Source organism: Lathamus discolor, chromosome 2 (genome assembly GCF_037157495.1).
Source record: "Lathamus discolor isolate bLatDis1 chromosome 2, bLatDis1.hap1, whole genome shotgun sequence".
Classification (NCBI taxonomy): Eukaryota; Metazoa; Chordata; class Aves; order Psittaciformes; family Psittacidae; genus Lathamus; species Lathamus discolor.
The window spans coordinates 14707798-14730488 of record NC_088885.1 but is presented as its reverse complement, the minus strand read 5'-3'; the positions used below and the strand labels follow the sequence as shown (position 1 = coordinate 14730488).

General features: G+C 39.1%; 2 protein-coding genes and 1 long non-coding RNA gene across 8 annotated transcripts in view; 1 reads left to right on the top strand and 2 right to left on the bottom strand.

Annotated features, from left to right (window-relative positions):
* LOC136007713 (uncharacterized) overlaps nucleotides 1-9663 on the top strand; it is a 47370-nt gene extending 37707 nt beyond the window's left edge. For all 4 annotated transcript variants that reach the window (XR_010609825.1, XR_010609827.1, XR_010609824.1 and 1 more), the window contains 2 exons: nucleotides 7877-7938; nucleotides 8504-9663. This is a non-coding gene — a long non-coding RNA (uncharacterized LOC136007713). The remainder of the gene's footprint in view (nucleotides 1-7876; nucleotides 7939-8503) is intronic.
* Nucleotides 2610-13428, bottom strand: NUP42 (nucleoporin 42). Of its 2 annotated transcripts, none has more exons than XM_065665860.1 (7): nucleotides 13308-13428; nucleotides 10268-10523; nucleotides 8865-8959; nucleotides 8473-8549; nucleotides 6332-6418; nucleotides 4563-4647; nucleotides 2610-4433 (listed from the first exon to the last, which is right to left on the bottom strand). In XM_065665860.1, the coding sequence occupies exons 3-7, from the start codon at nucleotides 8938-8940 to the stop codon at nucleotides 3865-3867; spliced, it is 894 nt and encodes a 297-aa protein (XP_065521932.1). In that variant the 5' UTR covers nucleotides 8941-8959; nucleotides 10268-10523; nucleotides 13308-13428; the 3' UTR covers nucleotides 2610-3864. The 2 variants fall into 2 exon arrangements, with proteins under 2 accessions (XP_065521932.1, XP_065521931.1); XM_065665859.1 differs by lacking the exon at nucleotides 13308-13428 and adding an exon at nucleotides 11441-12072.
* The window catches only part of KLHL7 (kelch like family member 7), a 25179-nt gene continuing 15178 nt past the window's right edge, over nucleotides 12691-22691 (bottom strand). Inside the window, exons 8-12 of one of the 2 annotated variants that reach the window (XR_010609823.1) lie at nucleotides 19150-19390; nucleotides 16061-16262; nucleotides 15694-15791; nucleotides 13308-13982; nucleotides 12691-13194 (exon numbers count right to left, since the gene is read on the bottom strand). Coding sequence is in view for 1 of the 2 variants with exons in the window: in XM_065665856.1 (XP_065521928.1) it covers nucleotides 13699-13982; nucleotides 15694-15791; nucleotides 16061-16262; nucleotides 19150-19390 (825 nt within the window). In the remaining variant the exon portion in view is untranslated. Of the gene's footprint in view, nucleotides 13983-15693; nucleotides 15792-16060; nucleotides 16263-19149; nucleotides 19391-22691 lie in introns of both variants that reach the window. The other variant, XM_065665856.1, reaches the window with a different exon arrangement.

The window sequence follows — 22691 nt, the reverse complement described above, 5'->3', positions numbered from 1 at the left end:
TAGGTTTCCTCCATTTCAGAGTTATCAATCTCAATTCAGTGCTCCTGTATTAATAGGCCTTTTTGTATTCCCTTCCCCCCAGACACGTTTGTGAAAGCTCTTCTTTCCTTATCCTGCTGGCTGTGGTTAATTTATTGTTGTCAATGCCCTTGGCTTTATTCTCTGAAGCTTATTTGCGGTTCATCTTTCTTCAGTGTAAGGTTGCCTTGCCACTTTCTGCTGCATGTAGTGAAACTACAGAGCACAGGGTTACTATGATATTTAAGACCGAACTGTAATGCTTTCTGAGGCTCATTTCCCTTCTTCCTCTCTTCTCTGCTACTAGTTTGTATTTTGAGATCTCGCAGTGCTGCTACTATCACCTGGAGGAAAAAGGGCAGAGAAAATTCCCTTTGCTAGATACTGGGCTGCTTCCTTTGCTCGGGTAGTGGAGGGTTTTTCTCCTGTATGCAGCCAGTCTCAAGTGCTGCTGCCTGAGGATTCATCCAGGATCTCTTGGAAACCAAAACTTCAAATCATTCTTCAAATTAATTGTTGGTACCACACCACAGGAATTTCAGTGACTCATAAATCCTGTTATTTCAAAGTAAGGGAAGTACTTGAAAATATCACATGGAGCTTGAATGTTCTAGCCCATTTCACAGACCATGTTGTGCTAATCGGGACACATTACACCTCTTTGCTTGGACATTCATCTCCTGTTTCCTGTTCTAAAATGAAGTACAGTAAGTGAGATCTGTGAGTTTGCTGACACCTTATATGTGTTTTTATATGCCAGACCAGAGTATTATGACTTTCTGGAAAGCAGCCATATGTCAAACAAAAAAGCAGTTGCAAAAAGGAAAAGTTAAGAAAAATGAAAGGATTGTAGCTAAAAGTAAGATATTATTTAGCTGCCTTTGTACTTGCAAGCAACTTTGATATCAAATATACCAAAAGCAGAACAGGATGAACAGCAGAACAGCAACAACAAAAAAGGAAATATAGTACAAATGTTGGGAAAGATTGCTTTGATCTACTGACAAATTGTTGCTCATTTTCTGCAGCTTAGTAAGCCCACTAGAACAATACCATTTCTTTCTGTTCTATCCTATCCGTATCTCTACTTCTGCAGCCAAATACACAGCTTGCCTTTTGCTAGCTAAGTCGCATCACACTGCTCTCTGCCATCTTTTGAGATGGTCCGAAAACCATTTGGGATGAAACACTGACTCTCAGGATCTCTGCAATAGTGATTTTTTTTTTTTTTTTTTGAGGGTAAGGAAAAAAGATGCATTTAAAAAAAGATTTATTGTTACCTGAATTGGGAATACTTCCCATGCTGTGAGGGTGCTGAGGCGCTGGCACAGGGTGCCCAGAGAAGCTGTGGCTGCCCCATCCCTGGCAGTGTTTAAGGCCAGGTTGGACAGGGCTTGGAGCAACCTGCTCTAGTGGAAGGTGTCCCTGCCTGTGGCAGGGGGTTGGAACTGGATGAGCTTTGGGGACCTTCCAACCCAAACCATTCTGTGATTCTATTTCTTAATGGCAGTGTGACACAAGACTCCAAAATTATCTTCTCCGCTGTAGGTTAGAATCATGTTTGAGAAGATCTGACAATGTTCTTTTGGACATGTACAGTAGATTATTCAGATTTTTTTATGGCCTTACAATTTTTAAGTTCTCCCACTTAAAAAACCTCTTGCACACTTTCGAGCCTTGAAAGCTCTGGCACAGCTTAACAGCAATGGCCTACTGAGCTATTCTGAAGAAAGACCAAAGGCTTCAGTTCATCATTTCAAAACCAAACTGCTTTAAGCTCTTATTTAGCACAGCAGCAGCAGTGAGGTACAGCAGCTCAAAAATCTTGCAGTGGCCTTATGCGTAAAGACACTTCAACTTAGCCTGGGCATTCACCAGAGGTAGTCTGTCCTTAACTGTGACCTAAGACTGTCTTTGTTTGTTAAAGCAGTCATTTAAGAGAATGGTCATTAGGAATAAAAGATTAGGAGAAAACAGCACAGGTGACTTCAAAATTATTACTACTTTACATGTAAGGCAGAACCATCCACATCCTCTAAAACATGCCAAGGGATCCTTAAGGTTTATCAGCAATGCTTAATTCTGTACTTTTACCCTAAAATATACTCTTGCCATATTAGAATGCTGGTTTAATATAATAGTAACAAAAATTACAGGAACTTTAAAAATCATGGTAGCTTTCTGGTACAACTGGGTTTGAGAATCACTAAAGCTTCATGAATGAAATAGGGGAATGTGTATATAGCACGTAATAGGATGAGTTCATGCAGTGATGGAATTAATCTGGCAAGCCACAAACATATTTGTTTGTTGTTAAATAAATGTTTACAAAAGGGAATTTAACCACTTGTGTAAAGACAGGGGATTTCTGCAAATACGGATTGTGGTATGGTCCTCAGTTCCTGTGTCAAAATCCAGGTAAGCTGAGTGAGCCCTGGCAGAGGTGTCTTAGTCTGTACAAGTCTTACTACTGCTCTGGAGATCCCACTTGGAAACACATTTCATAAGAATTAAATGGAACTCTGGGCTAGTGTATCAGTATTTTGTTTGTGAGCTGCAGGAAGTCTGCCGCAGGTCATTAACAACAAGAATAAAAACCAGGTGCTTTATTTCATCTACAAAACAATCACCAGAAAAAAATCATATAAACAACCCAGTACTGTAACACAACATCTACACTGAGCATGTGGACTGAGGCACCTGGACTTCTATGACACCTGCAGTGCCCACACATGGCCTATCATTCTAAAAGTTAAATTCATTCATGCTATCTTAGCAAGCCAGTATGCTATGGACCTTTGGTAGGAAGCACAGATATAGCAAAGTCTTAAGTAGGACCACAGGGTCCATAGCAAGAACTAAAAAGTTATCTTCAAGTGTTAAAGGGACAATCAATTTATTTATGTAGATCCTGGGGTAAACTTTTGCTCTCCTCTTGAGGTTTAGTAATTTTAAACCGCTAATGAGGTTTAGTAATTTTAAACCACTAATGTGAGAGCCCTGATCAAGAACCCTCCCCTAGAAAATTTCTGATCCCTGCTTTATAGCATCTAGGCAAAATGTCATTAATATAATTAATGCCAATATAATCACCCATCAATTTTGACAGAATTTTGTTGTCTGGTTCTCAATTTACATACATGTAGTGAATGACTTTACAATTGCCTGCAAAGTTTGATCAACGAGGTGGCGAAATAGCAAACCACAAGGCTCCTTATTCATGATGAATGGTTTCAAGGCTGTCCTGCCCCAACTGCATTGCACTAATGTGTGCATTATGACCTGAAGCAGAACAGCTAACACTAGCTGAACTAGATCAGCTGGGACAGGTAACTGATTCCTGGGTGACAGGAAGATGTAGCTGGGTAGAGGCCATGTGGGAGCCCCCTCTCCAAACACAGCTGTCAAAAGCTGCACCAAGTAAGAGGAAAATGACAAAGTGGTCCAACAACAACCAGTTTGGCAGTGCAGCTCTTTCTTTCTAGCATTCTATTCACAGTAGACTGTGAATATCTCACCAAAGCACTTTTACTTTTGACAAAGCCTTCTTAATATAGTTTTTGACCAGAATTTCACAGTACAGACTATAAAAGGGAACTTAAAATGTTAATTAGTTCATTTCTTGGGACATAAAAGATACATTCCAAAATAACCAAGAAACTATAAAATACAGTGTTCAAATGTTTGTACCTCTGAGTTTATCATTGCAGAAGACTTGGAGAAGAAACAAAAACTCGTTTGTTTACATCTGGATTTACTCTGTTTCATTATTCAATCACAAAGTGGTGTAGTGAGGTATCGCAGAAGTAAGAAAACCATGTAATTTCAGAATAAACTTTAGAAGTCCTAAATATTTAAGAGTTCTAATGGTGGTGGCTTAAGAGGAATCTTTCCAATTGTAAACTTTTTTGCTTCGAATTGTTTCAAGTCTTCAGCTGACAGTTCGCTCTTTGGTGTAAATAACTTTTCTGATGAAGTATTGTTTGTGACTGCAGAAGGCGCTGACATTAAGGTCTGTGCGGAGGCACTGGCAGTCTGTCCAAATAGAGTACTGCTTGAATGTGAGGGAGAAGTTGCTACGGGTGCACTAAAATCTCCAAAGACTTTAGGTGGAGTGATGTTTGAAGAGCTCACAGCAGAAGTAGTGCCAAACCCTGAAAACCCAGAAGTTCCAAAACCACTAGTTGTTTCAGAAGTTTTAAATGAGAAGGAGGCTGCAGACGGGGCTGCTGCGCTGCCAAAACCAGCAGACTGGGATACACTAAGAGAGGACGTCGCACCAAATGCGGGAGGATTACAACCAGCAGAAGAGCTCCCAAAAGCAGGGGTGTTTCCAGATGATGCATTGACGAGACTGGAACTTGTTTTAAAGGAGAAACTGCTAACACTGCTACTGCTGCTGATCACAGGAAAGCCTGCAATAAAGTTGATACCAAAAAAATGTTAGAATGAGCCCATCTGTGGAACTAACCACTGCTGTATTTCAATAATGCAGAAGAAAAACTCAAAATGTGTAACTGTTGGTTCTTAATGCAGGGACTTACTTGACAACCCAAAGCTCAATGACTGCTGTCCTCCAAATCCAAAGGCAGGCAATGATTGAGTGACTGTGTTCTTCAGTTCGGATAGCTTAAAAAAGTACAAATACATAAATGAAAATAAGATTCCAAACCAGGGAAATGTCTTTCAATGAATATTTGAGGCAAAAATATAGTTGCCTAGTCCAACTTAATACAACTTAGACTAAGTTAGACACTGAAGACTTCCATCACAATTGCATACTCTTGCAGCAATCAACAAAATGCTCCGCACCTATACAGTATTCTCTATAAAACACTCCAGAAACACAAACATATTATAGTTTATAGACTTTTCTGTCAGACAGTGACTCGAACACCTCTTTGAGCTCTTGTTCCCATCTTTTACCTATTTCAGCGAGTGCTTTATGACCCTATGTCATTGCTTTGACTTACCCTGTTCTCTCACCTTGCTTCTTTCACCTTCAGCATTGAAAATACCAAGGCAGTGTGATCATACTACTGAAACTTCAGGCACATCCTGCATATTCCACTTAAATCAACTTATTCTGTCTCCCTGGCTATTTAATACTGCCTTTAACCCCAGCATTCTCTTCTGACACATCTAGATTCATGAGAGTGTATCACCTTCTCAGGACCAATGACTCTGTATCTCCAAATTTTACCCAGTTTCTCTCCCACCTATCTTATCAATTTCTCATTCTGGCATTACCAAAATGCTCTATTTCTCCCAAGATGGCCTTGAGGACAATTCTGGTCTGGTCTGGTCTGCTGATTATACCTTAGAATAGTCAAAATCAGCACATGGGAAAAATAGTAGGGTGCATATTAGCCTCTTGCTGTACATCTACGTGATCAGATCCCAACCTTAAGCTAAGGTTGCTTTCATATGGCTTGCAATGATAGTATTTCAAACCTGGGGATGCAGCTGCTGCCTTGCTAACATGGAACCCTCCTGACTCACCGTTTTCCCTAGTTAACTAAAGGGTTTTACAATACCTGCCTGAAATTCATCAATTTCATAACTCCAGACAAAGGTGGAGTTAAGACCCAAAACTGCATTCACAAGAGTTTCATGTTCACCTGGCTCACGCAGTGCTAAAATATTCAGTCATGTTCCTATCACCTACAAAATCACACAGATGGACAGATGGGGCAATTTTCAAACTCCAATTATTATTTTCTTATGTAAATCCTCCTTACACCCTTTCCACCTTCTCTAACGTTCCCAAGAGCATTCTAAGATTACTGTCAAGGTCTTCATGCCACCAGTCACCAAACACTTTCACACCAAGTGCTTTTTCAAGGCTACAGTACCAGAATATAACACATCATAGTTGACATTTTCAGAACAGTTTATAGATCTACCATAAAATTGACAGTGAGTGTAGGAATTAGACATTGTCATGTCTCAGCTGTTTAGCTGCAAACAAGGATGCCCTAGAAGAATCATGTATATGTGGTTGGAAAAGAGTATCCTGCAATCTTCAAAGCAATACCTATTACCTATTTCTATAGAGGTAGTAGAAGCATAGTTAAATACTTTGATTCTATGGAATATTTGCAAGTTTTCTTTATTAAAAACAAAGTGGCATATTCCAGCTACCATGTCTTAGATATCTTTTCAGCAGAAATTAAAATGCAAATGCTAATTTGCAGGACAGTTTAGTAGGATGTGTCTAAAAAAACATGAATCTAAATGAACCACATTTGCCCAAGATGAATAAAAAGATGACATCAGGAACAGATATATTTTACCTTTCATTAGGACTTACCAAGGCTGCTTTTGTTGATGCATTTAAAACTTTCAACTGAAGCAGCCGAGTTTTCCATTGGTCTGCTAACTGTTGGACAGAATTTATCTAAAAAGGGGGAAAAGAAAAGCATTAATAAAAAAGAAGATAAGAGTGATCTGACAACTGAACTGAAAGAAAATTTCTAGAAATTTTGTTAAGCCAAGAAGACAAGATTTTTGCTTTCCTGAAACTTCAAGGTCAGGAGCTGCAATATTTGTTATTAACACAGAAGTCCTTTAAATTCTCTTACTATTGCCCTTAAATCAACTTTCTTTACATAGCAGTATAATTACAAAAAAATCCAGGGCTTTCTAAATCTGAGTTCTATCACTAGCTCTATTATGAGCTTGGGAGAAAAAAAAAAAACAAAACAACAAACCACACACTAAATATGTAAGATTTAAGCATATGTGAAGAAACTTTTCAATCCTTGCTTTAATTCTGGCCTGTACACTTACATACTCACTCATTAAGCTGAAGTCCTAAGATTTGCTTTAGCTTCTCCCAGATTTTCAGAAAACCCCCCACTCACTTTCATAATACTGTAATTTAAACACTTTAATAGAACTAACCTTAAATTTTGCAAAGCTGAACATTTTAAGTCCTTAATTTAAATCCGTCCATTTCATGTAATCCAACTAACTAATGCACAGAATATATGCTAGCAATAAATAGTGCCTGTGTTTTGGTAACTATGATGAAAGTATTAAACAAGAAACTGGAATGTCTTAAAAATAACTTTCCAAGAATTTCAAACCTGAATTTCCTATATTTAAATTTATCAACACACCTTATTCGAAGCTTTTTTTTTTTTCCTTAAAAAATAAACAGTAAAACAGAGTGTCCTAAATGCCTGCAAGAGTGGAACAAGTTATCTTTTTTGTAAATAAATTCCTTAATTTTTCGAAAGAATCTTACATCACAAACATCAATAATTCTTTTGTGTCTAGTCACATACTGGAAGATCACATTGCTTGGTATCAGCTCTTGCACAACAGACTGGAAAATTTAGATTCTGACACAGATTAAGAATAGAAACATGCTTTGTAAAAGACATGTTGTACTTAAAACATTTTGTAAGAGAACCGTATCATACAGTTGTCAACTACACATTGAGACTTGCACTTAGTGCTTCAATAAGACCACAAATTTCTGCTTTCTAACAGCCAGGCAGAGTGTACTGTTTAATCATTGCAGTTCCTTTTAATTGAAGGTTTGTTGTTGGGGTTTTTTTTCAGCTTTATCTCCTGTCTCTGAAAATGCAATTTTGATAATTCTAAACACATGAAGCAAGACTGGTGACAACAGCAATTCCTTCTGTAATACAGAACCATGGAGAACAGGAAAGAGTGCAATGTAGCTTGAGTTAGTTTGTACTTTCATCTATTCAGTAGCCTAATTCCTTTCCTAGCACAACATTAAACTCTGCTAGCTTCCTTGATACTGACGGGACTATGGGGGAGGAACAATACATATAAATTTAAATACACTTATATAAAACCATACGTATTACTTCTTTTCTAGAAACGTTTATACTCCTCTGAAGAAGTATCTGCTATTTTCAGCATTAACCTCCTGCAACAAAGGTATGTAAAATAACAAGATCAAATTGTGTTCTACCTACAGCACTATATAACCAGCTATAACAATCATATAACCAGCTATAACAATCAAACTGCCTAACAGCATATGCAGTATTAAACTTTTGAGACAGTATTCAAGTGACTTCTACAAATAACACACAAGAGCAGGGACAAGACTAAGTCAAGGAAAGTCTAGACTGAGAAAAGACCACACACTTATCTGAAACTAGCTAAAAGTCTATTGCCACCACTTCCTGTAGGAGCTGATGTGTCAAGACACTAGGCCACCAGCTATAGAAGCTCAGATCTGACAGTTTGAGCCTGTGCTCTCAGACAGAAATAGGAAGTTACGGTAGAGCAGACAGACTAGCAGTTATTTTCGCATTCTATTCTGTGCTCAGTAATTTAAAAGCATTTTGGCATTCTCATAATCTGCTACAGTTTGGTAATTAAATGAGTTGAGAGTTGCCACCCAAAGAACAGTAACAAGTCCTACCCCAAAACGTGCCCACAAGTCAGCATTTTTAAAATACTTACATAGCTCTGAATGTTATTGTTTGCTCTGCAGTTATAATACTCCAGATGCAACTCTTCTGGTGAGAAATCTCGAAAGCCTGTAAGAAGAGGATAATCAAAAACCTCTCGAAGAAAATACTGAGGGCAGTTTCTCAATAGGTATGAAGAAATGGGCCATGGTACATTATCTGTAATAAGTCAGTCACAGCTGGGGATGCAACAAGGATGCATTACAGAGCCTCAAATATGTGAATGTCCAAAATGAGCTCGCCATAATCCAAAATTCCTTTCTGTTGCACCACAAAGCAAATCATCACCTTGCAAATGGTTCTGCAGAGGTACAACAGCATGGACAAATGTAACAAAAATCCTAAACAGCAGCAATACATAGCAACACTAAAAATATTACCTACCTGAGACATTCAGCTTTTCTTTCACTGGTGAATATGACGAAAATATCCATTGTCCTGAAGATTCCCATGTTTCCATGTCTTTCACTACACTTTCACTAGAAAACAAAACAAAATAAAAACACAGATGAAGGTGAAAATATATGGTCAAAACAATACACCAGAAGCAACTGCCTGGTTTAAATCCAAAGCCAGATTCAAATACCTGCTACCATGAAAATTAATGAAGAAAGACACTAGCTGGAATGAACAAGAGAAGTACTCAGTTGTCTGTAGGGAAAAAAATGCACTTATGTGGCAAGATACATAAATGTCCCTACAAAGCATTTTCTTTATCATCTGACTGCACGTATATCAAACAGCATCTTAAAAAAGAAAAAATAAATCCCAAAACAGACAATGTATTTTTAGTTCTTGTACAGCAGATGCTGTCACAGAATTTCCCTGAAGCTGTAGATCACAACAGAATTTAAAACCTTCTCAATACTGGTTGATTTTACAATATAAATGAGTGTGCACATTATTAAACAGCAAAATTCAGGGAAAAAAAAAAGAAGAAAAAAGAGAAAGTGATGTATTCTATACAAGTTTTTGGAAAAGAACCAAAACCTAATAATCTAAGCATTGCAAAATAGAAGCTACATCAGCAAAAGTAATCCAAATGTAAACAAACAATGAATGGTTAAAAAACTGCAATGGACAAGCAGATCGCTACACAGTAACAAAGATTCTAAATATTTTGGCTGTTTGTAACAGAACATACATTCGTGTTTGAGAGAGGGAATAAATAACCTGTTAAGCATTTTCTTAATGTATCTTAAAATACAATGGAAAGTGGTTCCAAAACCTTGCTTCTTCAGGAAATTGGCAACACTGCCTGTTGCTTCTCATCACCTGCCCTGTAATCATCTTGAACCTGCCAGTCACTCTCAACTGATTCTAAAATAGATGCATGTGAAACCAGGTTTCAATAGTTTTACTCCTGGCAGAACAATTTGTTATCATCTTAACTGTCAGGAAAACTAAGTCAAATCGTTCATTTTCTCAGAGTGTTGTGTTTTGGTTTTTTTAATGGTTGAGATGCTGTCCAAGGGGCTCTGACCCCTTCTTTTTAAGTACTGGCATCTTTGTTTCCTTCCTTATCTTCCTGCCCACAACTTAAACACCATGCCACCATACTAATATGCAGTTGTCCAGCTGTGTATGTCCAGGTTCAAAACAAGGATCGCTTCCTTCCCATGCCTGCATAACTCAAGAGAACCAAATGAAGCAGTGTTTTCTATGGTTCTTTTTATACATCTCACTTTCTTCCTCACAATCATGTCCTCTACATTATTTCTACTAAGTCAGTAAGCTTTCAAACTGCTCATTATAAATGTTTTCAGTAAGACAGGACTATAACTTACAGAAGTCTCTCCTCTTCATCTCTGTAGCCATCAGCAACGTTTTGACTGTTCACTAATACAGAAAATCTGTTCTGTGAAAAGTCCGCATTTCCGCTGCTGCCACTTGATGATCCAAAGCCAGAGGAGGCAGAAAGTCCTCTTCCATAATCTCTGCTGCCACCCCACACATTAGACTTAAAGGTAGATGGTTGGATAACATTAGTGTGTCTCTGGCTAGCGCTACCCCATCCTCCTCCTCCTCCTCCTCTGCTTGTACCTTCCAATTAAAAAGAAGAGAGAATCAAACAACAGAAATTTAAAATCATTACGGTATTAAGCAATATAACATCAACAAAAACTGTGAGTATAATTATTTTCATGGTGGCAATCAGACACTTGAAAATGTAAGTCGTTTCCTAATGAGTTAACCTGATTATTAAGTAAGCTTAACCTAGTGCATTACCCTAGTTAGTTCTGGTATCAGAGGTGAAGAATTCCTCACATCACCATACCAACAACACAGGGCACCGCAGAAAAGAAACTATTTCAGTTTTGCTTATGTCGTTTCATAAAGTAACAACCCCAGAAGGAAAAAGAATGAATTTAACTCACAGTACCTTTACAGTAAGGGCTCCTGCCTACACTGCTATAGCTGAGGCTCTGTGCATAGCTAAGACCTCCCAGGTTAAGTTTTGAGACCCTGGACCCATTTGTGTGTGTGACAGGCAATTCCTGATCCTCCTTCAGCAGGTGATGAGCAACGGCAGCCCTGTTACCGTCCTAACAAGACTGTACCCGCCTGCTCCCCATAACGTCTCTCGCGTACCAAAAGCTTCCAAAGGCCCGCATCCCATTCGAACTAAACAACTACCGCTCAAAGGGTACAACGCGCCGGTGCCGGAAAGTCGCTCGCTGTTCTTTATCAGCAAGGTTTCCGGAGTTACTAGCCTATTGCCTCTGTTCCCGTGGCACAACTTGCAGTACCTCGGCCTGAACCCAACCCCACAAGCGCCAGCGCAGGCACTGCCGACAGCTCAGGCCAAGAGCGGGGCCTCCTCCAGGCCCCGCCAGCCGCACGGAGCCCCGCAGCAGGCGCCGGGGGCCCAGCACTGAGTCGTCAACAAGTACCTCAGTCCCCGCACCGGGCCAGGCCGGAGGCTGCAGGCCTCTGCAGGCCGCGCCGTTCGGGAGTACCTTGGTAGGAGGTGGCGGAGGACCCGTGCCGTACGCCGCCGCGGGGATGCTCGTTCCAGCACCGCTCCCCGAAGCGGCAGCGGCCCTGCAGGAAGAACTGACAGATGGCCATGAAGGCCACGCAGCGCCGCGCGGACGTCAGAAGATGGCGCCGAAGGGGGAGGAGGCAGCGTCCCGGCGACAGCGCATGACCGCGCCCCGGGCAGCTGGCGTCACAGCAGGCTCGACAGCCCCGGCGCGGCCTGAGGGAACGGGGTGAGAGTGGAGGAGGCGTGAGGCAGGCGGGCAGCCGGTGAGGGGCAGCGGTGCACAGGCGGCAGAGGCAGGGCCTGGGGCACGAACAGCTCAGGCACCGAGCCGGGTCTAACCGTGGTGGAGGCTGTGGCGGGGTGAACGTCGAGGGGAAGATCCTCACGGAGCTAGCAGTGTACGTGAAGGCGAGCACCGAGGCTTTGCACAAAGGTTGAGGGATTCATGAGCAAACAGCCCTGCCACCGGGAGAGCCCCTTGTTCTGTCACAAGCTACGGTTCAACCATCTACTCCTCCGTTGTGGGAGGAAGTGAAAATAAAGTCGGGGGGCACCACAATTTTAAAAGCATCTACAGAATAACACAGGGCCTGTACACTCTGAGAAGCGCACAGTTGACTCCAGCTGCTTGTTAGAGTAGTGACACATCTGTTTTGTGGCTCAGAAAAATGGAAAGGGGGGGGGGGGGGGGGGGATAACATTCACTTTCTCCTGAATAAAGGACTGAGGTGCAGGAACTGCTATCAAGCCATGAGTGCATCAGCTACTTCCTGTAGATGCAGAGTTGTTAGGATGAGGAAGAAAACCAAGAGGGTGTCTACAAAGCAGCACTGACTTTGGATTTTATACTACTGATGGGTGCATGGAGGATCTTCAGAAATAAACCAGGCTAAAAATCCACACCACCAGCAATGCACAAGGTACAGGTAGGTAAGCACCAACTTTGAGTTCACTCAACAGTCTCATAGAAACATCTGAAAAAATTAGCAAATTAGAAGAGAGGTGACAAGATCAGGGTGAAGATACTAATAAGGTAGCATGGGAGCAGGACAGACATACATACACTGTATAGTCTTCCAGGAGCTGGAAGATGTACACAGCACTGACACCCACAGCTGGACAAACTGAACTTCAACACTGGAGGGAAGTTATTATTCTGTTGGCTGCAAATATCTACAGAACTATATGCTTACAAACTAGACGTTAATAACCATGTGCAACTTTAGAAGACTTCTATAAAATATCTTTAATTACTTGGTTCATGCCATTTTAAAAACAGTAATTTTCAAGAAGAAAAATCAATACATTTGTTGTATTGACTTTGCTTTCCCATTCCTATTCCCATCTTTAGTCATAGCTTGGCATCCACAGTATGTACAGTCTGATACCTGGGAAGATATATTGAAAATTAATCCCAAGTTTCCAACTTGCTAATTATAGTGCACAATTATTGTTGACTTCCCCACCGTCCCCTTACCTCAGGATAATAAAAAAAAAAAAAAGAAAGTCTTTCCATGAAAGCCCCCCAAAATGCCAGAGGTCATTAGCAACGTGTTTATCTAATCTATATATATGGCCTGTCTAACTTTAAAAATCAATAGGTAGTCATGCAAATGATGGAAGTCAGTCACTGGAGGAGGGCCAGCTGTCATGATCTAGAGGGCTGCATAACCTATCCCCATGCACCATGGGAATCATTTATTATACTGCTGTCCTTGGTCTTTCCTGAGGGAAAAAAAAAAAATCTTCATTGCATCCTAGTAAGATTTCTGCAGGTAGGTATAAATGAGAGGATTCTTTCCCCATCATTTCTCATGACCCAAGCTGCATTTACTCACCTTTATTAAATGAAGAAGTCTCTGCAACTGAGCTCAGTAAAGTGTCATACCCAGAAATCTTATCTTCATCAGATGCTTTGAGTTTTTCTGAATAATTGGACTGGGTCTCTTTTTGAGAAGGCCACACACAGTCCTTTTAAAGGAATATGCCATATGATCTCAGCTAGATAAGCAGATTCTCAAAACACATCCCCATCTCTTAAAACAGACAAGAAAATGGGCATGACAAAAATCCATGTAATACAATATGCTGTATATACAAATTGAAAGACTGCAGCTCAGTTTTTCCTATTACTCAGTTTAACAAGTTTCAGTAAAACATGGAAGCAAAGCACCAATAGCTATCTTTCCCCAAGTCCTTGAAGAATGTCTCAGCATTGCCTATGGGTCTTCAAGTCTCTAAAGTTTCTTCATTTGCCCCACAAGTGTCTACAACACAGATTAAACAACTTGTCACTGGGAAAGCACGGACTTTGGAGTTAGCTATCCACTTGTCTGTTTCAGTATTATATTCAAGAATGTGCCCTAATCGACCAACACCCTGAAAACCAGCCAGGACATAGACTATAGATCCCACAGCAGCACACTTCACTGTTACACCTTTCCATGGCATTGGAGACACCATCTTCCATTCATTCATCTTGATATCGTAATATTCTACATTATCAAGGCCACCTACAAAGCAATGAAATAGATAATTGCTTATTACATCATACCATGGACTGAAATAGAGCATACAAATGATTTGACTTAGTTTTTTTATTTTCAAGGTTTAGATTAAAAGGCACAGGTTTCTAAACTAGAGTTTTACCCTTTTATAAATACAGAAACAGAGAAAAATAAAAAGGAGACTAAAAGCAAGATGTAACAAATTCCAGATAGAATCATAGAATAGTTAGGGTTGGAAAGGACCTTAAGATCATGTAGCTCCAACCCCCCCTGCCATGGGCAGGGACACCTCACACCAAACCATGTCAACCAAGGCTTTCTAGAGATTCTAACATGTTACTTCATGAGCAGAAGAACTAACAATACCGAATTCCTTTTGGATTTGTGGCTAGTGACTGAAACTCAGGAATCCACCCGAAACTCCCCTATAGTGAGAGCATTTTATTCTATAAGGGTAACCACTACCCTTTACCTAAATTTGGTCATTCACTGATAAGGATGTCTCTCTTCATTACGGTATTACAATCAGTCAACTTTAAAAGCCCAAGTAGTTTTGAAAAGGGCCATGAGAATCAGAAGTTATTAGGGAAGAGCAGATTTTGTGACTAAGATTTGCTTCTTTAGGAAACAGGGCAGTAATATCTACAAACATCCTGTTATCCCTGTTTAACAATTCTAATAAGGGTCACAGTTTTCATTTTCAGTCCTGAATTCTTATACCTGAGAGATTAGGAAATCTTTATATCAAGAGGTACAAATATTTTGCCACAGATATGACTCTTCCCCATATATAACAGTAAGAACAATTAGTCAGGCTACAGAATATGAACTGCAAAATAATACTTTAACTTATTTGTTCAATAGTACACACTTCTAAAATGAGCATTCAGTGAATAACTAACATTTAACAAAATGGCAGCTCTGGCTATAGATGATTAATACAATGTTTGCAAAAAAGAATGCATCTCGGATTGATTTCTGACGCAAAAAATCAGTTCTGGAGTAGTTTTAATAGCTAATTAAAATACAAGCTATATTCTAAAATAGCATTAATCTGAAATAAAATATTCCAATTACCATAAATGGTAATTAATAAACCTCATAGCTGAGAACTTTCCATTTCAAAAAAAAAAAGCACTTCAGAAACCCTATGTAATTAAAATTCAGTTCTCCTGGGAAATAAAATATTATTCTAGTCTTAAAGGCAAGGAGACAGATCATAAATGACTGGCTGATGACAGTAAGTCATATTTCAGAGCTAAGGCAGTCAAAGAAGTTTTCACTTTTTCACTGCTTTAAAATGGCTGACTAGCTTTAAGTCTTTAGACTGAAGTACCTAAAATAATAGCTACACCTGTCTCAAGAAGAATGCTGAAATCTCTCAAAATACATGATAATAAAAAATTAAAAAAAAAAAAAAAAATCAATCTTTTCTCAGATGACTGGTTTAGCCATATTAACTACTGCAGAACTGGGCTACAGTCTGGATGCATATCTGGGTTTGGGAGTACTGTCATTAGTAAAAAGAGTGAAAAATAAGCAAGTAAAGCAGGAGGCTGCAAGAAAGAAGGCAACAATGGTGTCACAACAACAGGACATGTTTTATGGTACTGCTCAGTTTTTCAGCTGAACAGAGCAGAATGAATGCTTTGCAGAAGAAAAAAGGCCCCTGCAAAACCTGGTGTGACCAGCTAGAGAACTGATAGAATTCACGTACCTAAGCCATTTTGTCCACCCACAGCAAATATTTTGTCCTTCACGAACACCAGACCGTGATTCTTTCTGGCTTCAATCATTGGACATAGCTCAGTCCACCTAGGGAAAAAGAAAACCAAACAGGCAAACTCACTACACCATTCCTAGTAAGTAAGTATTAAAAAATAAATAAAACCTAGCATTAGGAAAATAAACACAAAAAAGCTGCTTAAGAAAAACTGTCTTTTAAATGAAACTACAGATAACTTGTTTATTATAGCTTAACTCAGGAAAAGTCCTTACCACATATAATTTTTCATCCATACTTCAGTTATTTACAGAGCAAGTAAAGCCACAAGTGACCAAAAATAATCAGAATTAATACTTACGTTTCAGTGGCTGGGTCATAGACTTCACAGGAATTCAGGACTCTTCCAGAAACATTGTTTCCCAAGCTTCCTCCGCACACGTAAATGAGACCGTTTGCCTCCACCATCCCATGGCTGCATCGCTGAGTCAGCATGCTGGGCTTTGTGTGCCAGCTTTCTGTTCTCGTGTCATAGCATTCAAACAAATACAGGGCAGAATTTCCTTAAAAAAAAAACAGAAACCCATCAAAGTGGCATTAATTTTTATGGTTGTCTTTCAAGAGAAGAGTCTAACAGTAATTTATTTGTTGAAAAGGGAAAGCTGCTTTCCCACCTCCAAAAGCAAAAGTAACAAACTCGAAACTTTGGGATATTCAGAAATTGCCTACTTGTAATTCTTTGGACTCCTTTGTTTCAAAATATGCAAGTAAGTTTATAAAACTGCTATTTGTGTTTAAAACCAGAAACAAATGATGAGGGTTTTGTTTGGGCTTTTGGTTTTGGTTTTTTTTGGGGGGGGGGCGGGGGGGAGAGGAATAAACACTGAACAAAAATGTATATAAATTACTAATCATTTGTCATAATCTCCTGCTACTCTCACTACTTAGAAATATGTTGACTTTTCAGATGTGAAGATGAAACCAGCCTTGTAAACTTAGTACGGATTCACATAAGTCTTTTTTCTCTAAGCAATGTGACTTGCCCAATTCCCTGAATATTTGTTGCCTTTGGAACTTGATTATGTTGTAACCCACGCCTGAATTATTAGCAACCACAAGACAGCTACCCCTCACCATGTTAAATTATTCCTGGGGACTAGCAGATAGTATTTTCTGGAAGTGCAAGGTCTGCGTACTACTTCCTCAAGGGCAAATAAAGCTATTACTGAAAAAAGCAGTTTTTCTAGAGAAGTTAGATGGGAACTGAAAGACTCAAGCTCATGAACCATAGCCAAAGCAGAGAAGGATGGATACAACTTTCTCAGAAAACAACCAGGATCCTTCTCCCCTTTTGTTTCAATGGATATATTAATCTAGAACAGTTAAAGGTGCCTTTTCTTGTGCTTCTTTTTCCTTGGCTTTCTACTTCTAAAAATCTAAGTGTGTCACACTAGCAGCACTCACAGCTGCGGATTTGAACCCTCAAAACAATACTACATTTCTAGATCCAAAACCAGGAGCAGAATTCTATAAACTGTGTTTGTTTACTCCTACCATGTATCATGAAGAACTGTATCAAGTGGGGCATATTTTTTCCTTGATGTAAATACACATCCTTATTGCTCTGAAGCTGTAGAATCTCCCATCCATGGGAAGTAACAGCAGAACTGTCTTTAATGTCTTTTTTTTTTAAAGGTAAAGGATTCCATTTTCACTATGCTGTCAGTATAATGTTAGATATTTTTTCCTGCACCTAAATACAGTGGAAGAATTTAGTATGTTTAACTTCCAAACGCTGCTTGCTATTGCAAATAAAACAGTACCCCCAAGAGTTCAAAAAGGGGAAGTGACCCGTTTTCTGTAGTGGACTGGCACAGTAATTAGTTTTCCAAACTCCTCAATCAGTGCAAAAAGCATGCAATTTTTAGATTCCTCTACAGCTAAACACACTGCAGCATTTTCTCCAAATAATGGTTTCACATAATTGCGTGCTCCAAAGCAGAAAATGGTAGATTTGGGATAGGCAGACTTTTCCAAAGAAGCAGTGTTCACTGGGTTCCAAAGAAGAAAAAAGTACAGGCAAAATAAACTCTGTCATTAATTTTTAGCTTTTACTATTCTGTCTTGAATAATATCTATGGAAGCAAAGGGACAGTGTGCAGTTATGCAATGGCAGATTTAAAAGAAAACTAAATTAAAACTTCCATTATAGTTGTATTAACTAATTACAATGTATTAGAAAATAAACTATACAATCAAAATTGGTATCATTCTCCCTCCTGAGGTGACGTAGGAAGCTACAAGATTTACCAGACTTTGTAATGTTCCAAGTTTGCCCATGTAAGCCTATTTTAATGGTAAAGGTGCCCTTTCACAGTTACCACACTAGGTGGCGGGTAGGAACTGCCTCATGTGCTGCTACATTAGCTCTTTAAAGTATTCTAGGAGTCAGCTAACATTACCTAAATGTCATAACTTCCCATCAAGTGATTCAATCTTAAGCACCGATTATGACCTCTTTTCCTCTTCTCACCTCCCTCTGCAGCAAAAGGATCTAACAGAAAATTTCTCCTGGCTCTAGGTTTTGGTTGTGTTCACTTCCTTTTTTTTTTTCTCCCTGCAGAAGAACACAGCTTTTTTTAAAGCTCTATATTTTTTGGATATAGCGTACCTACATTCCAACTTTTGATTTGTTTGTATCAGATTTAGACAATATAGATTTTAAAATGTTGCTGTAACACCCAGCAATGCCCATCTTTTTTTTGGAAGAAAAACCCCAATGGTTTTTTTTTTTTTTTTTTTTACCATGACAAGTACTAACATCTATATAAAGTCGTTTTCCTTCATTTACTGAAGCAAACCAACTGAATAACTAACTATCAGATGACAACATCTGTCATTTGACTGAAAAACTGACGAATTCCTTCACAGGCCCATGTACCATTACACTACAAAAAGCAGTAGTGCTAAAAGCTTTTTTCCCCCACCTTTTTTTCCCCGCCTCTCCTTAAAAAAGGCCTCATCAGGCCCAACATATGTTGTAAACAACGAATGCCATTGCCAAAATGCAGCTATTCTGGTCATACATCACAGAAAACATTAAACCACGCTGAGTTCTGTGAATTTATAGAAGTAAAGCTAAGAGCTGAGTGGGACTGCCAAAATCGATTTCCTTGTCCCTAGTTAACTTCCTGAAGAGTTGCAGTGTACTTGATGCTTAATGTAAATTTTAATCATTTCAATCAGTGAAGCCATTTTAAAAACACAACAGAAATAGGTTGTTGGATTGTGGGGAGGATAAAAATCCTAAATATAGAAAAATAAACTCATTAGGCTAACATGGCAACGTGCAGCTTCTATTCAACAGTCATGCAAAAAGCAGAAAAATTTCCAGGTCTTTGTGCCTTTTTTTATTTTTTTGGTTTGTTTTAAAGATTTTTAGTGTCTTACCCACTTCTGAACCACCAGATGTATAAATTTTGCCCTCAGCAGCACAGGCTGCAAGGCTATCTCGAGGTGTTGGAGGTCCTAGCTTGGAATACCAGCTATCCTTCACCACATTGTAGCAGTCCATTCGCTTTATAGGGAAGAGCTGGGAACCACCCAAAATATAAACTACGTTGTCCCAGAAGACACAAGCTGCATCCCTGCGCTTTTCAAAGGGACATCGGATGTCTGTCCAGCTGTAATCCTGCATTACAAAGAACAAGTAATGTCTAATAGATTATAACACTTACCTGCACAGCGAGTGTTTTCAAACAGAGCTTTTCATAGAGATTTAGATACGGTCAGTTTTAAAGTTCCTTGTCAAAACACACATGAATACTGTTTATTGAAGAATACTCCTCAGGCGTACTCTTGAAAAAATCTCTTAGACACAGACATAGTTAGCTGCAGCGAACCATGACATTATGCATTTCTATTCCCTCATTCCCTGTGTGCACCCAGTACAGCTTCCCTGAAAAACAGTGGGTTTTTTTTCCCCCCAACAGAATTGATCTCCTGCTGCTATCATGTCAGAAACAATGCATGTGATCAGTAAAGTTAGGACTGCATTTTCTTTTATAGGAATGGAAAAAAGACATCTTTACACATAGTAACAGATTCTTTCTAAAGAATAAAATAAAATACAGAATGCACCAAACAAAGGCGATGGAAAAAGAAGATAATATCCAAATTGACAAGCAACTCAGTTAAAAAGCTCTGATACATACTTTATTACCATGACAACTAGAAGCTTATTTACAGAATTTACAAAACACAAATGATCTATAGCTATCCACAGTTGATAGCATAAGAAATAGGGCAATGCTCCATCACAAATACTGGCAGTCATGTTGCCTAGAAACTGAATCTTGCTTGGATTGGCAAGATCAGCAAGTATCAAATATGGGCAGCAACGCTACCCAAAACCGTAAGAACACCAAACTCAGCAACTGATGGCAGACCAGGATAGAATACAGCACAAGAAACACTTCTTGAGTAACAGCATCTCACATATTCCATGAGCACAGCTTGTGGTCCTGTACTGAACAGGAAAGTATGGGACCTTAACTGTTATCTGTGCCACCTCAACATGGTCTAGCTCAACCTGCTGAATGACCTTCATTGGAATGATTCACACAAGACGTTACATCATTACATTTTCTTAGCAAGGACATACTTCAAACACCTTAGTCAATGAGGAAGAACAGCGACTCCTACATGGGGGTTCAAAGAAAGAGAGGCAGAGCATGTTATAGTCCAAAACATCTTACAATCTTTTCTTGTAGCATCCCCCATATCAAGAAGAGCTGGCAGGTGCATGTGGCCCTTTATGGTGAGAAACAGGTCCTGGGGCATCCTAGAAAGGAAAGCCATACTACAGCATGGCAAAATAAATAGCTGCATAAATCTTAAGACAATGTCTTAGTGCATTGTGCAAGATCAACATAATTCTAGCTCAAACTTCTGGCACTTTTACAAAAAATCCTGTTGTTTACTGTTATAAAGGGCTGTGATCTGACCCACTTATGGCTTCAGTTCCTAGCCACCATTTCATCCACACCTTTATCAAATGAAAAGCCATAACCTGAGCATACTCAGCAGTATCCTCCTCTTTCAGCAGGAAGCAGTTTAGGTCATCCTCTCGTAATGCTCTTCAGTGCTAGCCTGCACCACATAGAACTGATTTCAGTTTATGCATTTTACAAACTTAAGAATTGTGCTGAAGAGTTTCTTTATGCCACAGTCAAGATCCATATAGCCCTGCGCAGTGGCAAACCTCATTTCTTGGGGGATGAGTTGGGAAAGAAAGACCAAGATAAGCATGTGGTGACACTTTCCTTGCTGATCTTTGTTTTCAACAGATAGTGGTGCAGGACACCAGAGGCAGAAGCTGTACCTTTGCATTTAATAGGTTTTGAAAGATTTTTTTCCTCTTTCATTGATTTATTTAATCACTTATTAAAACTGTCTGAACTCCTACAGGCACAAGACCTTGTGACAAGAATGGCACATGTAATCATGGGCCACATGAAAAAGTACCTCCATTTGCTCAAGACTTTTCTGTTGTTTTCAGCTGATACCTGCTCTTTCAAGTTTGTCAGGGAGAACAGCAGACGTACATAGTATGGACAGCCTCCCCACTACTAGCTTATTGACTACAGCTCTTTCCTCATAAAAGGTATGCTGGTTCCCTTACTTATTAAAGAGATAGCATTGGTAGGCATCTGTTACTTTTTACTTGCTGTTGCTGAATTGTGCACTGGTAAAAAGTTAAAACTTGCAGCCATTTCTGGTCCATAGAGACAGCTGTTTCAAGAGAATAAGCATATTGCTGCCTCAAAAATAATGTATAAATTTTTATCAAGAATTTGTAAAACTGAAAGTATTTTATTGGGGGGGGGGGGGGAGGGAAGGAAAAAAGAAACTAAAAAAAAAAGTCTGTGGAAAATTCCATGAGAAACTGCTTCCTACCACTGTTAAAACATCTAGGATTTATAGTAGAGTTCTGAAAACATCTCTACTCAAAATAGTGCCAGATTAGGTTGCTCCACAAGTTTTATGCCCGTCTGCATCTGTCCTGTTGCTCTCTTGATGAAGTACATGCATCAATAGAAATATCAGTTACAGTGCAACAAAGACAACAAATAGAGACTTAAAATAGTACTGCTAATAGCCTTAACAAATAACACACAGCATCCAATCCATTCTTATTTAAAGAATCCTTTCTGACAACAGGGAAATGAACAGCATTAGAAACTATTTCTGTGTGCAACACAATTAGTGAAAATTAAAATTGTTTGCACTAGTTTTACAATGTTTTAATTATTGACATTTATATCATTACAACTGAGAAAATACTTTCAAGAAAAACACAGCCATCATTTTGAACTGTTTCTTTAGCTGATATATTAATTAAGTTATTGAATTTAATTAAAATCAGAAGTGAAGGAATAGGCTGCTATTCAATCAGTTCAACAGAAACCAAACAAAATGTTAATTCTTCCCCAAGGTCCTAACCTTGCAGAAGTACATACACAACCTTCATTTTCTGCTCTGTGACACTCCTATCATCTTTTGATAAGACTAATTAAAGCAAGTTAAACATGGTATAGGCTGCAGCATTGGAGCCTTCAATCCCACATTCATTTTACATGCACACTATACTAATTCAACAGGGGTTCTGTATCCTTGGTTTGTTGCATTTAAGAAGCCACTGTCACAGTTAATTAAAGATCAACCTCAGATACATGAACAAAACATCAGAAAAAGACCTTTAAATAGCTTAGAGTTGGAAATGAAGCGAAAGCTATTCAACACCACATGACAGGCTAGCTAAGAATATCCAAGAAAGCATACAAACACACTAGGAAAACATTCAAGAAAAACATGCTTGTTAGAATCAAGATTTCCAATTACACACTTTTTGCCTTTTCCTTTCCTGCCCCCTTCCCCTTCTCCCCCCTCCCCCCCCCCCATCTACATGCAAGGCTATAAAGCTTGATCAG

Bases quoted from the DNA above. Each gene is read 5' to 3' on its own strand.
- NUP42 (XM_065665859.1), bottom strand. From the start codon at position 11,552: ATGGCCATCTGTCAGTTCTTCCTGCAGGGCCGCTGCCGCTTCGGGGAG. The intron at 10,524-11,440 runs GTACTCCCGAAC...TTTAATTGGAAG, and splicing joins CTCCGCCACCTCCTACCAAG to GTACAAGCAGAGGAGGAGGA. The intron at 6,419-8,472 runs GTAAGTATTTTA...CCCCCTTTTTAG, and splicing joins ACAATAACATTCAGAGCTAT to ATAAATTCTGTCCAACAGTT.